The 17,430-nt window shown below is 43.2% G+C and overlaps 1 protein-coding gene across 3 annotated transcripts in view; it reads left to right on the top strand.

The window, feature by feature from the left end:
* smyd3 (SET and MYND domain containing 3) overlaps positions 1-17,430 on the top strand; it is a 785,608-nt gene that overhangs the window by 37,534 nt on the left and 730,644 nt on the right. The window contains exon 1 of one of the 3 annotated variants that reach the window (XM_072580428.1): positions 3,517-3,630. The exons of the other annotated variants lie outside the window; for them this stretch is intronic. Within the exon in view, the coding sequence (XP_072436529.1) occupies positions 3,608-3,630 (23 nt within the window). The 5' untranslated portion in view covers positions 3,517-3,607. Of the gene's footprint in view, positions 1-3,516; positions 3,631-17,430 lie in introns of those variants that run through there. 3 annotated transcript variants of the gene reach the window in all.

Genomic DNA, 17,430 nt, shown 5'->3' with positions numbered 1-17,430 from the left:
GGAATCCTCCTTTCCATGCTGAGTCGAAGGGTCTCTCCAATGGATAAACCACTTGAGTCTGACGAAGTCTTGCACAACAAAATTGTGTTTTATTGCATGATGACAATAGGTTATATAGAGTAGTTATGCACAATTTACAAAGACTATTTGGAGTCTGATGCAAGATTTCTACCTCCACTTGGACCTTGCATGAGACTGTTTGTTTCTTCTCAATTCAAAAACTCTTATGGAATTATCTGATTGGGTGGAACTCAAAGCAACTTCAACATTAACTATTGTGCAGTTGAGCAGGAAAACTGGTTTGTCTTATGGCATTGAGTTGGTATAGTTTTCTTTTGTCTAGACTGGTATCTTTACATGTCTGGACATTTTGTATTTAACTATGGTGTGTCAAAGAAGAGCAGATTATTCTCTGAATACTGGTCTGTTTCTGCTCCTCATGGAAGTGAATTATTGAAGAGGTCAGTGTGAGTTTGGAAAAAGTTTCAAGGTTTAAAGGAAGGGAATTAGAAGTTCTTCCACCATTTTCAAATGTTTGGGGAGGTTTAAAATCAAAGGGAACTTCTTCTTTTGGAAGTTCCATCACTGCTGTAATTTAGAAAAATGCAGCAGGTAATTTGCATGTTACTCGCTACCATCACTGGTTAAGAGAGAAGTGGCCAGTTGATTGGTTAATGGACCGATATTGGCCAGCTCCTCCGCAAGAGCTGTGCCACACCCAACCTTGGAGGGAAAATTGGATCTTTCTGCAATCTGAAAGGTGACATGTCAAAGTTTTGCACTTCACTTTATCGAGGATCTGGTTTGAACCCACAGACTTGCGTTTTGGTGGTGAAAAATCTACTCGACTGATCCAAAGGGAACATGGGGGAGTTTTGTGAAGCTGTATAAAAGATACCACTTTACACCTTGAAATTTTAGTTCTTGCACCACTGGTGAAAATATGAACCGTGTGCACCAAGGCTCTTTGAGCAGCACCTTCCAAACCTGCAACCTCTAACATATTGAAGGACCAAGAATCAGAAACATGACAACACCACTTGCAAGATTCCCTCCAAGCCTTACAGCATTCTGACTTGAATGTATATCAATGTTCCTCAGTCACTGGTTCAAAGTTTTGAACCAATCAGCATTGTGGGTGTCCCTATGCCATTTGCAGTGGTTCAGGGAGCTCACATACCTGCACTTTGCTTAATTCTTTGCATGTGGGTATTGGTAGTTAGGCCAGTGTTGGTTGGCCCATGTAAAAGTAAAAACAATGACTGCAGATGCTAAAAACCAAATACTGGATTAGTGGTGCTGGAAGAGCACAGCAGTTCAGGCAGCATCCAACGAGCAGCGAAATTGACGTTTCGGGCAAAAGCCCTTCATCAGGAATAAAGGCAGTGAGCCTGAAGCGTGGAGAGATAAACTAGAGGAGGGTGGGGGTGGGGAGAGAGTAGCATAGAGTACAATGGGTGAGTGGGGGAGGAGATGAAGGTGATAGGTCAAGGAGGAGACTGTAAAACCTGTGCCCACACCTCCTCCCTCACCTCTATCCAAGGCCCTAAAGGAGCCTTCCACATCCATCAAAGTTTTACCTGCACATCCACTAATATCATTTATTGTATCCGTTGCTCCCGATGTGGTCTCCTCTACATTGGGGAGACTGGACGCCTCCTCGCAGAGCGCTTTAAGGAACATCTCCGAGACACCCGCACCAATCAACCAAACAGCCCCGTGGCCCAACATTTCAACTCCCCCTCCCACTCTGCCGAGGACATGGAGGTCCTGGGCCTCCTTCGCCGCCGCTCCCTCACCACCAGACGCCTGGAGGAAGAACGCCTCATCTTCCGCCTCGGAGCACTTCAACCCCAGGGCATCAATGTGGACTTCAACAGCTTCCTCACTTCCCCTTCCCCCACCTCATCCTAGTTTCAAACTTCCAGCTCAGTAACTGTCTCCTTGACTTGTCAGACCTGCCTATCTTCTTTTCCACCTATCCACTCCACCCTCTCCTCCTTGACCTATCACGTTCATCTCCTCCCCCACTCACCCATTGTACTCTATGCTACTCTCTCCCCACCCCCACCCTCCTCTAGCTTATCTCTCCACGCTTCAGGCTCACTGCCTTTATTCCTGATGAAGGGCTTTTGCCCGAACCGTCAATTTCGCTGCTCGTTGGATGTTGGTTGGCCCATGCCCAACCTGCCCTTGAAGATCAAGTTTTTAAGTTTGAGCTCCTTGATGCTGCATTCAGTCTACTTTGATTTCAAGGGGTGTCACTCTCCCTCACCATCCGATCTGAGCTATAATTACTAGCCTTTCCAGCACTGCTCACATTCCTTTGAAAGAATAAAGAAAGGAGCTGGTGTGTCACCTTTTTGAACCATTCCAGTGTCAATAAAGGAAGACATGGTTTGGTGGAAACTTACATTGACTGAACTTAATACCATATGAACATAGCTTTTTGATTCTTTTTGTCAAGCTGGGCTTTTATTAACTGGACCTCCAGGGCTCATGTAACTATTAAACCTTTTCCTTTTAGTTTTAAAGAATTTTGTTTGAAAAAATATTCCACCTCTATTTCCAAAAGCTGTAAACTAAAATCAGGCCAGGAGTGTAGTAAAGTTGCAATCTTGCCTCTATGCAATTGGCATCTGTCCATTTGAAATTTTTATCACTGGTGCTTTAGGCTGTTGGGGAGATAAGTAAATATTGAAAGCCACTTCAAACCCTCTGCTTAAATTAAAACTTTAAGATGGATCAAGAACTGTTCGAAGGAAAGTGACCCTTGCATTTGTTGTTCATTAGCTATCTTAGGCACAGCTTTGCTTATTTCACTCATTGGAAATATTTAAGATGGAATATTGCTTTGGAAATGCACTCCAAAAATAACAATTTAAGAATTCAGTTACAGCTTTTTCTTTGAGGAATCTAACTCCATTTACTTTGATGCAGTGCTCACAGCAGCCTCTGTTTCATAAAAGCCCTCTTGTCAACTTTTATCATGTTGAGGATTTCATCTGGTTCTTGTAAACCATAAATTAAATTGACCAGAACATAATCTGATGGAGGGAATGTTTTTTTAAAGGCTTTAGCTCAATGCAATCTGCTCCAGTTTTGTAAAGATATGTGCTGTTGTTTTTAATGCCACATTGAATTGAAGGATAGCAAATTCTTCACTTTTATGTTTAAAATAGCCACAGTTCTTGGACTGGCCAATATCAGGATTTATGCCTTTTTGATTTAGATCCGAACTATTCTCTTTAGTTGATGCTTGATAAATTAGGCAATCCGTGCACACCAAGAAATTATAACAGATGAGCCGATGTTCTTGTATGTTGGTTACCAGAATGTAACCACTTGGGTTTTTATAAACAAATGTTCTACTAATTGCCACCATGTGTTTTTTTCACCAATCACCTCTCTTTCTTACTGCTTTCTCTGCCTGGACCCATTTTGAATAACTCTGTCAATGAGTGTGTGTAAGGAGGAAGAGAAATTAATTCTGTCCCTCTTCTTATCGATAAAGTTATTCAGAAGCACAATGGATTGAGACAGTAGATAGGGAGAAACTTTTCTTGTTACTGCATTCAAGAACCAAAAGGACACTAGTTTAAGGTGAATGGCAAAGGGAGCATTGGGGAGGTAAGCTGTTCAGCAATTATTTTTGCGTAGCATGTAATTATGATCTGGAACATGATGGCTGAGAGGGTGGTGGGGCAATGTGCAGTTGTTTCCTTCAAAAGGGAATTCGATAAGGAGCTGAAGAGGAAATTGCAGGACAATAGAAGCAGGAGGAAGAGATGGTTGCGCTTCAGAGATCCTCTTGTTGAGAGCTGGTGCAGACATAATGGGCTGAATGGCCTCCTTCTGTGACATTTTATGATTCACGTTAAGGTGTCAATATTCTTTCTCTCTCTCTCTCTCTCTCTCTCTTTCTCTCTCTCTCTCATATTACATTTTTCTCACGCATTCTTGTACTAATTCTCAAATGTGTGTTCCCTCTGTGTTTTAAAACTGGTTTGGAATGTTGTTAATGTAAACTTAACCAGGTTTCTTTTATCAAACAATCCCCAGCAGCCAACCTTCAGGTCACTGGTTTTTACTATTCTCTCTAATGCCATTAATGTAGAAAATGTTGGCATTATTGAGCAATTCATTCCTTTTTTTTTTCTTGTCCCCCAACACCTTTTTAATTCAGATTTTCAGCATCTGAATGATTTTGCTGTTCTATTGACGGCATATTTGACCTCTGTATATTGTTAGCTTATTTTGTATGATGAATTGGACCACCGAGGCCTGTCCTGAACTTGTTCTTCCTTTCTTAACCTTTACATCCCCTCCACCTCATCTGCTCTAATGCTTCAATGCTTTTATGGGCAGCATGATGGCTCAGCAGTTAGCACTGCAGCCTCACAGCACCAGGGTCCCAGGTTCGATCCCAGCCTCTGGTGACTGTGTGGAGTTTGCACAGTCTCCTCGTGTCCGCGTGGGTTTCCTCCGGGTGCTCCGGAATCTTCCCACAGTCCAAAGATGTGCAGGTCAGGTGAATTGGCCATGCTAAATTGCCCATAGTGTTAGGTGCATTAGTCAGAGGGAAATGGGTCTGGGAGTGGGAGGGTCGGTGTGGACTGGTTGGGCCAAAGGGCCTGTTTCCACACTGTAGGGAATCTAATATTCGGAGGAACCAAAATAATCCAATCTACCCTCTCAAAACAAAAAAACCTCTTTTTTTTATTATTCTTTCATTATGTTCGGTGTCTAAGGAGTAAGGACGATATCATTTTTGTTTTGTTTTCGTGTGAACCAAATTCTCACAATTTTTAAACGAGATTTTTAAATTTTAGTGTTCAGGTTGCAGAGAATTGGGAGCCAAGAGGATGTACTGAAGCAGCTCTTGTTAGCAACAAAAAGTTGATGGGTTTGTGAGCTAGTGACCGTAAACAATGACCGAGACCTTTTTTGCTAGCCGGAGCCTGTGATTGGTCCTAGAATGGTTGAGCAACTTAGAGTTGGTGTTATTACCCACTGGGGTAAGTTGCATAAATTGAGTGCTGCTATCCCAGAGTTGGACCAAATATTAAATTTTTATTTCAGTTACAGTACCCCATGTTGTTTATCTGATTTATATTTGAACGAAGAAAAGATTTGAATGATGTTCCTTCAGACTGTCAGACATCTCTAACAGCTTTATAGAGTATTTTTCGAAATGTGCCTGCTGTTAGAAAGTAGGAAAAGTGACAGTCAATTTGCTCACAGCAAGCTTCGACAAACAGCAATGATCATGACCAGAGTCTTTTTTTTTTGTCATGTTGTTGAGTAATAATCTTTCACTGCAGTACCTTCCCCCACCTTCAAACTAATGTTGTGGGGTCTTTTCTGCCAGCTGAGAGAGCAACAGCAGCCTCAGATTAACATTATTCAAAATACTCCATTTCTGGCAGGCAGCACTCTGTTACTACTGCACTACTAAAGATTTGTTTTCTTGTGCTATGCCCTGGCATTGGACTTGAACTGTGAGATCCTTGTTACACGTTCACTTTGAAGTCACCAGACCTAAGTTTGAGAGATCTGAAGATTTGCTGACTTTCATAAGTGTTTCCAAACACTTCCATTGAACAACCCCTCTCCCATTTTAAGTTAATGCCTCCTTGTTCAGGCCTCACTGCACTAGAGGATATCACTTCTGCGAATGATGAGCTTTTTAGATTAAAGTAGTCAGCATTGTTCCTGTGTTGAATAAGGAGCAAGTTTGATCACTTGAATAGGGAAAAATTAATTCTGGATTAGTGGTGCTGGAAGAGCACAGTAGTTCAGGCAGCATCCAAGTAGCTTCGAAATCGACGTTTCGGGCAAACGCCCTTCATCAGGGAAAAATTAATGTGTAGCTTAAGATGCAAAATTACTTAGCTTTGTTAGTTGGAATTCCGCTATATTTGGTCAAAAGGTGATCCTTTTTTGAATGGGAGTGACAATTTTATTTGAGGGTAGGAAGGATATGAATAATTTGCAATTGTATGTTGTAAACAGAGAACTGTTCTCTTGTTGACTTGAGACTGTGTGTATAACTGTATGGCTTCATACCATTTAGTAATGCACAGCACTTCCTTCCAAGACCCATGGGCAGAACTGCTTCTGGGTCTGCCTTAGTCCATTGTTTATACTTTTATTTTGAACTGTTTGCAACTGTTGCTCGTCAAGACTAGGTTACCTCTTGGTGTGATGCGGTAGGTTATTCCATCCTACTGTATGAAGTCAGGCCCAAGCTGTGGGATGCACACCATCTTCAAGTTTCTACCTGAGCCACTTTACATCCAAACTTGAAAAATCTCATTGTTCCTTCAGGACTGATGGGTAAAAATCCTGGATTTTTCTGTGTCTAACGGTGTATGGGTACCTCTACTGCAGCAGTTCAGGAAGATAGTTTGCCAACACTTCTTGAGGGTAATTAGTGATGGATGATAAATGCTGGCTCAGCTGGAAATACCACCTCTCGTGAATGAATGAAGGCAGTGTTGTTGGACTTTTCTAATAATTTCCGGTTTCATGCTTTTTGAGAGTTTTCTGACCATTAGCTTCACGTTGCCCTGATGTATTGCCAGTGTTCGTGGTATGATACGGAGTGATTATTTTAAAACTATAGAGTTTCATTGTCAGATTTGGCCCCTGGATACTTACCTTTACTGTCAGATCTCTTTCATCTTGGAAAATGTCTGAGTGCAAATTTTAATTGATCGCCTTGATGAAAAAGATAGTCATTTGAAATCTTAGTCATAAAATTTCAGTCATTGTTTGTTCAGTTATAGACTTGACCCTTGCACTGGCAGTTCTACTATGATTTTTACCGAAATACTTATTCATTCCCAGTTGTGTATGTGTAAAGCATTGCTGTGAATTTTAAGACACTTCAGTGATTTGTGTTTTGATTCTGAGGTAGACCCATCAATGCAGTCAAACTTCAGTGGATGTACTCTTCACAAAGGATATCAATGTTTGGAATTGTCTGAAGGTAATGGCTGAGAGGTGACAAGGCATGCCTTAGCATATTGGGCACTTACAATTAGCTTGAAATGAATCAATTGACAACCCACTCCAAATCAGGCTTATGGAGACAGAATCAGGGTCTCATATACAGTATTTTTGCCTGTACTGAATATTTCAGGATAATCTGGGATGCATATTACCCCTCAAATCTCATAGGTTCTCCCAGCAATTTGCTTTGTGCATTGCATCCAACTTTTGCCCTCCTGATGTTGGGTACGATTCCTTTTGGACGGTTATGGAAGGATTCTTCACAAGAATTGAAAATAAGTAATTGATGACTGGCTCCAAGGGAACCTTGTAATCAGATTCCTGTAGGCTTCGTGAGCTGCAGTTTAAACATGCTGAAAAATGCTTCATCCTCTTTCAAACATTGGAAAGTTACTAGAATTCACAGGCCATTGAGCACAAGTTGCTGTAAATATTATGTGAAACTCTGCTTTTTCCATTGATCCCTTGATGTACCGTAGCTCCTGGTTGACTATAGCCATTGCTATCTGCAACCTAATGACCCGAATGTCCAAGTTCCAGGTTTCAACCTCATGCAGAAAATCTGGACAACCCTCAGGTACTTCAAGATGTGGTCACTTGCTCCTCCAACTGGAACATGAGAGAGCTTGAATAATGCCCACAGACAGAATGTTTGCCATGAGAGAGCATTCCGAGTGTTATTACAGCCATTCACATTGCATCAGTTAAAGCTATTGAATGGATTGTTAACCTCTATGTGGAACCGTCGCTAGAAATGAATTCAAAAATAATTGAAACAGTGAGAATGAGGTTTCCCATTTCATTGCATCAATTGTTTTCCACCTTGCTGAGGTATATTCATGTACCTTTTTACTCTCATTCAAATGCTGCTGTGGGATCTTTTGCATCCATCTGTGGAGAATGGAGGTGTCTCATTTTACTGCTGCTTGAGAGAGCACTCCCAGTCATATTATGCATTGAAATTTCAGAGTGATTTGTGGTCCTCTGATCCTGAAATGGAAATGCATCCATTGAGTCTCATCATGGTTATCTAGCCACTGTATTGAAATCAGAAAGGTCAGAGTTTTGATCCAAAGTCCACTAACACCGAAGCTTGTAGTTTCAAGAAAGGAATGATTTTCTGTTCTTCATATACATCTACTTGAGTCTAATTCTGTCAGTTTATTATCAAACTGTGTTTGCCTCTGACTACTGACTGAAATTCTGACTCTTCCTAGCACAAGTTTCACTTCCATTTAATAATTGCCACCTTCAGCGCTGAAGTGCAAAATTCACCAGAAAGCTTTCAATAGCAGTTGAAATCATAAGCGAGCCAAAGCTCATTAGTTGACTGTCATTGATTAGCTTTGATGCCCTTTGCATTGGGTTGAAGAAGCAAAGCAACCTATTAAAGCTCTCGATCCCAGGTAACGGCAACACACTCGTCTTTGAGAGATTAAGCGGTTAATCTTTTATCTTGCATTTTGAAACTGCAACTAATTCATCAAATCTCAGTCAAAAGCAATAGCTGTGCCACTTGTTCAGTGACAAGTGTTGAAATGGGTTTTATTTTCTCGGGGATGTCAAAAATAGTATGATCTTTTCATACAGCATTTGAAATGACTTGCTGTTCTGTGCCTTGCCAGTTTCTGAAATGCTGTGAAAGAAGTGATGCAGATAATGGTGGAGTTAACCCCTCTGCCTAATTTTGTGTCACTTCCAGTCCTCAGTTGACTCATTGTGTACTTGGATTAAACAGGAAACCAGCCTGTACAAAACGATCTGATGCATGATACAATTAGCTTACTAAGTTTGGGGGGGATCAAATGCTGTTTTTTTTTCACTTCCAAAGCAATGAGACTCTCCTTTTTACATTCAGAGATCAGCTAAAAGGACATTAATTCCATATTGTGAATGAAGATGATTCCTTTGTATCACAGCCTGAGACGTCATTAACTTCAAATGTTGAGACTGCCATTAAAATGACTGAGGGCTATTATCTATCGAGTAACCGTGACTATGACCCAATCTAGTCTCTCACAAACTTGCATTATTTTTATTTCACTGGATGTGGACATTTTCATAAAAGGCCAGTATTTATTGCCTTTGAGAAGGTAGGTTTGAGCCATTGTAAACCATTTGGCATGACCTCCCCCGCAGCAGTTTGGTATAACTGAGTGGCTTGCTTACCTATTTTGGAGGGCCGTTGAAGTCAATCACATTGCCATGAGTCTGGTCTCTGATGTCGACCATCCCGTGCATGGATGGCATACTGTCATTTCTTAAGGGTATTAGTGAGCCAGATGTGTACTACACTCCAAAGGCTTTCTGAGGTAGCGAGATTTTAATCTGATTTGCAACAGCAGACCTTTTCCCCATCTGTAGAGCAGGCTTAAATGGAGGGCAGTGCAGGATACTTACCAAGAGGCATGATGTATGGTTATAAAAGTGCAGTATTACATGAGAAGTCAGTGTCCCAGGGATGGATAACATTTAAAAAGATGTTTTGGTTAGGTACAGTTTCATGGACTTTTAGACTTTATTCTAAAAATGTGCTTCCAGAATGAGATGAAAGCTTTTGGCATAATTTGTTTTATTGGAGCATAGAAGATTTTTTTTTGTCAGGAGTGGTTGAAGCAAAGACACAGTCATTCAAGGAAAGATTAAACATTGTATCTGAAGTGGGTCGTCATGATATCAAGGTCTAAGGTCCAAGTGCCACAATGCTCTTCATTAAGGACTGTTCCAATTAAGCTGAATGGGCCATTGACCTACTTTGGTGTCTAAACATATCTCTGTCTGCCTGATGTAAGGGTTTTGGTAGAGTTATGAATGAGAGACTTTATTTTTCTAATGGCAGGTGGGTTGGTAACCTGAGGATGGAGGTTTGAGGCAGTTGGCACAAGAACTGAAGGGGAAATGACGTTTCTTTTCAGGTGGCAAATTGTCACAATCTGGAATTCAATACCTGAAAAGATGTTGGTGGCTCAGGAAAGTATTTCAAGGGCTATGGGGGAAAAGGGCAGAGAGTTAGGACTAACTGTGCTTTAAAATTAGTCCTATGAAGCTCAATGTCGGCTTCAAAGTTGTATTGTTCTGCTCCACAAGAATAGCTGTCGAAAATTTTAATGTTTGTCTGAGGCAGTACCATAGTTTAAAATAACTGTATATGAAACAATTTTCAACACCTGCACCAGAGCTAGCCTATCATTTTAACATCTTGAAAGTTTAAAGGTTTGTGGGAAAGAACTGCTGCCACCTTTGTTCCGGCTAGCTGTGTTTCATACCTCAGTTACATTGTCATTGTGATTGGGACACAGCTGAGAGGAGGGGCTCTGCCAGTGGGGATAAGATCAGTTATTCATGACTATGTTGGAGTTGCTGGTTAGCTGCAGGATAATTATTTTTATATTTTAAGAAAAGTATGAATTTGGGACTGCAGTGTCAGTGGAACATTTATGCTGATCCAGACCATTTGGCTCACTTTGTTCACGCTGGTTTTGGATGCTCCGCATGGGCTGCCTCCTATTCTCCTTCCAACTCTGCCAGTGTATTATTTATCTCTAGTGTTTATCTTAGTGAATTTATTGTCTAGATTAGACTGGTGCAGGAAAAGCACAGCAGGTCAGGCAGCATCCAAGGAGCAGGAAAATCGACGTTTCAGGCAAAAGCCCTTCATCAGAAATACCTTAGTGAATTTATTGTATTGGCAATTAACTATTGACAGTTTGACAGGTGGCAACACCTTGTCCACATTTAGCTTTATCAAACCCACTTCATAAACTCCATGGTCAACAGCGAATCAAGAAAGCAGGTCACCACCACCACCTCGGACAAGGTAAATGCTGGACTAGCCAGCACGACCATACCCTGCAACAGGGTTCAAAGAATTTTATTGGGTCACTGGGTATTTTTTTTTTTCATCTAGGGTCAAGAGCTCCAATCTATTCAATTTTTCTCGATAGTTACAACCTCTGTTTTTTATTGTTTAATTCTTGTAAATGTTTTCTGTGTCTTCTCTAGTGGCTCTGTATAATTCTTGTAGCCTTGTTTTACTGTGCTGTCTTCCCCTACTTCCCTCCCTACCACCTCTGCCAAATAAAATTGCTCTGCTCGTATTAATCCTGAATAAATGCAGTGTCTGTAACAGAACCAGACTGCAGCTCTGTGCGGATGTCTGTTCAGCATGCAAGCTCATTAAAACAGCAACCCAGCGAGGTTATTGCCAGTGTGAAATTGGAATGATCTTCATTTTCACTTGGTAACATAGAAGTAACTTGAATCCTGCACCCTAGCAATGCAATTAAAGAGGACTTTATTTATAGCCTCCGGAATTTGAGTTGTGAAGAATTTTGCCCAAGTGCTCCTGAGTAGTATAATGTTTTACACTTGGTGTTATTCGGAGAAGTTGTTATTTTCTTTAATTTGGAGCATGTTTGCATAATCCTTCTGATGCATCTGTTGTTTTCTCTGCGGTTGGTGCTTTGCGCATCCTGGGGTGCTTTATTGAGTCGTCGTGCAACCTTTAAATTTTGATAACTTTTGATTGCAATGGAACCAAACTGTAAAAGAATTAAAATGATTTTTCAGCTTTTACAAGTTCATAATGGGAGGTCAGTGTTGTCTCTCAGGTCACTAGGAAAGAACTTATGGATGGAGTTGTGGAAGCTCAGGAGATGGTAGTGCTGCAGCAGCAGCAGCCTCTGGGTTCTGACTAAGTGGGAGTTTCACCTGCTCTTACTGCCTGATAGGTGTGCAGGAAGAATTTGTGTGTCAATAATTAGCCTGTTTGGCCATGTTATGAATCATCATCATTGATCCCTCGCAGATGAGGAAGACTGCCTTCGCCGCTTAGTGAGTCCGTTGGTGGCTGTATAGCCACCTATGTGGCTACTGCAGGCTCTTACACTTGGGGCAGGTGGTAGTCATGGGAAAAAGTGGTTGGGGCATTGCTGTGGTAGCTCACTCCTTTTGCTGCTTTCACTTGACTTTCGCTTTTTCCTAATGGCAATCTCTATGTTTGACACCTTCCCAGATGCTCCTCCTCCACTTTGGACAGTCTTGGCCAATGATTCCCAGGTGTCTGTGGGAGTGCTGGATTTGAGGGTTTCACTGAAGCATTTCCTCTGTCTACCTGAGACTCACCTGCTGTTGTGAAGCTGGAAGTAGAGCACCTTCTTGGGGACTGTTGTATAGGTCATGCTGACGTTATGAATGCACTTTCATTGGCCAGCCAGTCGTGGAATGGGAATCAAACCTGGACCTTCCATCTCAGCAGGGACACTATCCAGCGTGCCACACAACCACCTCATCTATTTATCGTCTGCTTCAATCACCTACATCCAAAGTGATTAAGCTTGCACAAAAAATGGCTATGTTCCTATTTGCAGCTTTCTCTCTCATTCTCCATTTATGTGATAGATATCTATCTGAGTTAATGATCAGATAATCTCTCTTTGTCCATATTGTATGTTGAGGGTAAGATTGCCAAAGACACTTAGGACAAATAGAATAATAAAACCTTTGTTGCTGAAAACTTCACTTATGCCTTTGTTACCTTGAGACTTGACTGTTGAAATGCTGGTTGGTCTTCCACAATCCATCCCCACAAATTTGTCTTCCAGAACTTTGTGTCTGTTTCTTAAATTCCATTCCCCTATCACTGCTGTGCTCACTGACCATCTTGTCAGTGACATTTTTGGTTTACAGAATTCTCATCCTTGTTGTCAAAGGTTTTGCTGTTTTGTTTCTATAATCTTCAGCCCACACAACCTTCCATGATGTCTGCACTCCTCCAACATAGAACATTACAATGCATTATAAGGCCCTTTGTCCCTCGATGTTGCGCCGACCTTTTAATCTGAAGCCTATCTAACTTACACTATTCCATTTTCATCCATATGTTTATTCAATGACCATTTAAATGCCTTTCAAATTGCTGAGTCCACTACTGTTGCAGGCAGGGTGTTCCATGCCCCTACTACTGAGTAAAGAAACCACCTCTGTCACATGTCCTATTATCTATCACCCCCCAATTTAAAGCTATGTCCCCTCGTGCTAGCCATCACCATTGGAGGAAAAAAGCTCTCGCTGTCCACCCTATCTAACCTTCTGATTATCTTTGTCTCAATTAAATCACCCCTCGGCCATCATCTCTCTAACAAAAACAGGCTCAAGTCCCTCCGCCTTTCCTCGTAAGGCCTTTCCTCTTAAGACCTTCCCTCCATACCAGGCAACATCCTAGTGAACCTCCTTTGAACCCTTTCCAAAGCTTCCACATCCTTCCCATAATGCGGTGACCAGAACTGTATGCAATATTCGGTGTGTGGAGTACAGCTGCAACATGACCTCATGGCTCTAAAACTCAATCCCTCTACCAATAAAATCTAACACAACATACGTCTTAACAACCCTGTCAACCTGGGTGCAAGCTTTCAAGGATCCAAGTACATGGACACCGAGATCTCTCTGTTCACACACGCTACCAAAAATGTAACCATTAACCCAGTACTCTGCATTCCTGTTGCTCCTTCCAAAGTGAATCACCTCACTTTTCCGCATTCAACTCCTTTTGACACTTCTAAGCCCAGCTCTATATCCCTCCTGTAACCTGCAACATCCTTTGGCACTTTCCACAACTCCATTGACCTTGGTGTCATCTGCAAATTTACTCACCTATCCTTCTACGTCCTCACCTCGGTCATTTTTCTCAATGACAAATAGCAGTGGACCCAAAACAGATTTTTGCTGTACACCATTAGTAACTGAACTCCAGGATGAACATTTCCCATCAACCGCCACCCTTTGTCTTCTTTCAACAAGCCAATTTCTGATCCAAACTGCTAAAGCACCCTCAACCTCATGCCTCAGCATTTTCTACAATAGTCTACTGTGGGGAACCTTAACAAAACCCTTACTGAAATCCATATACACCACATCAACCACTTTACCCTCATCCACCTGTTTTGTCATCTTCTCAAAGAACTCAGTCAGGCTTGTGAGGCACGACCTACCCTTCACAAAAACGTGTTGACTATCCCAAATCAACTTATTTCTTTCTAGATGATCATAAATCCTATCTCTTATAACTTTACCCAACACTTCCCCCACAACCGAAGTAAGGGTCATAGGTCTATAATTACCAGGGTTGTCTCTACTCCCCTTCTTAAACAAGGAGACAACATTTGCTATCCTCCAGTCTTCTGGCACTATTTCTGTAGACAATGACGACAAAGATAAAAGCCAAAGGCTCTGCAATCTCCTCCCTGGTGTCTCAGAGAATCCTAGGATAAATCCCATCTGCCCCTGGGGCTTATCTATTTTCACACTTTCCAGAATTGCTAACATCTCCTCTTTGTGAACCTCAAACCTGCCTCGTCTGGTAGCCTGTATCTCAGTATTTTCCTTAACAGCATTGTCTTTTTCCAGTGTGAATACTGAAGAAAATATTCACTTTGTACTTCTATTTCTTTGGACTCCAAGCACAACTTCCCACTACTGTCCTTGACGGGCCCTAATCTTACTCTAGTCATTCTTTTATTCCTGATATACCAATAGAAAGCTTTTGGGTTTTACTTGATCCTATCTGCCAATGACTTCTCATGTCCGCTCCTGGCTCCTCTTAGTGCTCACCTACCTCCAAATCTAACACCTGGCTGGGTTCATTCCCCAGTACCAAATCCATTGAGGCCTCACCCCTTGTTGGCTTGTCGACAAACTGTGGCAGGAAACCATCCTGCACACATTGGACAAAAACTGACTCGTCTAAAGTACTTGAACTAAAGTATTTTGTCAGATATGTGGAACAGTCCATCTTCCGCAGCTACACTGGCATCACCCCCACCTTTTCCTCCGCTACATCGATGACTGTATCGGAGCTACCTCGTGCTCCCAAGAGGAGGTTGAACAGTTCATCCACTTTACTAACACCTTCCACCCTGACCTCAAATTTACCTGGACCGCCTCAGACTCCTCCCTCCCCTTGCTAGACCTCTCCATTTCTATCTCGGGCGACCGACTCAACACGGATGTTTACTATAAACTGACAGACTCCCACAGCTACCTAGATTACACCTCCTCCCACCCTGCCCCCTGTAAAAACGCCATCCCGTATTCCCAATTCCTTCGCCTCTGCCACATCTGCTCCCAGGAGGACCAATTCCAATACTGAACAACCCAGGTGGCCTCCTTCTTGAAAGACCGCAATTTCCCCTCCGACGTGGCTGACGATGCTCTCCACTGCATCTCCTCCACTTCCTGCTCCTCTGCCCTTGAACCTCGCCCCTCCAATCGCCACCAGGACAGAACCCCACTGGTCCTCACCTACCACCCCACCAACCTCCAGATACATCGTATCATCCTTCATCATTTCTGCCACCTCCAAGCAGACCACCAAGGATATATTTCCCTTCCCTCCCTATCAGCGTTCCGGAAAGACCACTCCCTCCGCGACTCCCTCGTCAGGTCCACACCCCCCACCAACCCAACCTCCACTCCTGGCACCTTCCTCTGCAATCGCAAGAAATGCAAAACTTGCGCCCATACCTCCCCCCTCACTTCCCTCCAAGGCCCCAAGGGATCCTTCCATATCCGTCACAAATTCACCTGCACCTCTACACACATCATTTGCTGCATCCGCTGCACCCGATGTGGCCTCGTCTACATTGGGGAGACAGGCCGCCTACTTGCGAAATGTTTCAGAGAACACCTCTGGGACACCCGCACCAACCAACCCAACCGCCCTGTGGCAGAACACTTCAACTCCCCCTCCCATTCCACCAAGGACATGCAGGTCCTTGGCGTCCTCCATCGCCAGACCATGGCAACATGACGCCTGGAGGAAGAGCGCCTCATCTTCCTCCTAGGAACCCTCCAACCACAAGGCATGAATACAGATTTCTCCAGCTTCCTCATTTCCCCTCCCCCCACCTTATCTCAATCCCAACCCTCGGACTCATCACCACCTTCTTGACCTGCAATTTTCTTCCCGACCTCTCCGCCCCCACCCTCTCTCTGGCCTATCACCGTCACCTTAACCTCCTTCCACCTATTGCATTCCTAACGCCCCTTCCCCAAGTCCCTCCTCCCGACCTTTTATTTTAGCCTGCTCGGCACACCCTCATTCCTGAAGAAGGGCTCATGCCCGAAACGTCGATTCTCCTGCTCCTTGGATGCTGCCTGACCTGCTGCGCTTTTCCAGCAACACATTTTTCAGCTCTGATCTCCAGCATCTGCAGTCCTCACTTTCTCCTAAAGTATTTCTAGTCAATATTTGAAAAGTTAAAATCCCCCATAACAACTGCCCTGTTACTCTTGCTCTGATCCAGAATAATCTTTGTTATCCTTTCCTCCACATCTCTGGAACTATTGGAGGCCGATGGAAAACTCCCAACTGGGTGACCTCTCCTTTCCTGTTTCTAACCTCAGTGACCAATGCTCTGCTTCCCCTCCTCCCCCAGCTTTGAGCAACAGGGACAGTCTCTGTGCCAGAGTCCAGCACCCCAAGTCTAACCCCTGGTAAGTCATTTCCCTCAGCAGTATCCAAAACTATATACTTGTTATTGAGGGAACAGGGGATCCTTGCACTGTCTGACGGTAACCTATCTGCCTTTTTCTTTGTACCTGAGGTGTGACTACCTCCCTGTAGCTTCTCTCAATTACCCCCTCTGCCTCCCAAATGATCCAAAGTTCCTCCAGTTCCAGTTCCCTCATGTGGTTTTTGAGGAGCTGGAGTTGGGTGCACTTTAGATTAGATTACTTACAGTGTGGAAACAGGCCCTTCGGTACAACAAGTCCACACTGACCCTCCAAAGAGCAACCAACCTATTCCCCTACACTTACCCCTTCACCTAACACTACGGGCAATTTAGCATGGCAATTCACCTAATCTGCACATCTTTGGAGTGTGGGAGGAAACCAGAGCACCCGGAGGAAACCCAAGCAGACACTGGGAGAACGTGCAAACTCCCGCAGACAGTTGCCTGAGGCAGGAAGTGAACCCGGGTCTCTGGCGCTGCGAGGCAACACTGCCACCGTGCCGCCCACTTTCTGCAGATGCAATCAGCAGGGACACGAGTGGTGACCTTTACTTCCCACATTCTGCAGGAGGAACATTCAACTGCCCTAACCTCTATTCCCACTATTCTAAATTCCCAAAGAATCTTCGGAAAAATTAGTTATCTTATCAATCCGGCACAAAGAACCTTTTTTTGTTTCGGGGAGGAGGATGGGTGGGAGACAATATGTAAGTAGTGTTTTGGGTAACACAACCATCCAAATATGTTACTTCACTTACTCAACAATCCTGTGTCTGCTCCCACTCAGCGTGTGCTCCATCTACTCATGAGGTAAGTTTCTAAAGCAGTCACTTACCTTCCTGGCAGCCCCCTGGTTGTTGCTCCCACTCTTCATGCTTCTAAACAAAAAGTGGTCTAA

This window comes from Chiloscyllium punctatum, chromosome 11 (genome assembly GCF_047496795.1).
Source record: "Chiloscyllium punctatum isolate Juve2018m chromosome 11, sChiPun1.3, whole genome shotgun sequence".
Taxonomy (NCBI): Eukaryota; Metazoa; Chordata; class Chondrichthyes; order Orectolobiformes; family Hemiscylliidae; genus Chiloscyllium; species Chiloscyllium punctatum.
The sequence above is the reverse complement of the archived record's forward strand: the minus strand, read 5'-3'. Positions and strand labels throughout refer to the sequence as shown.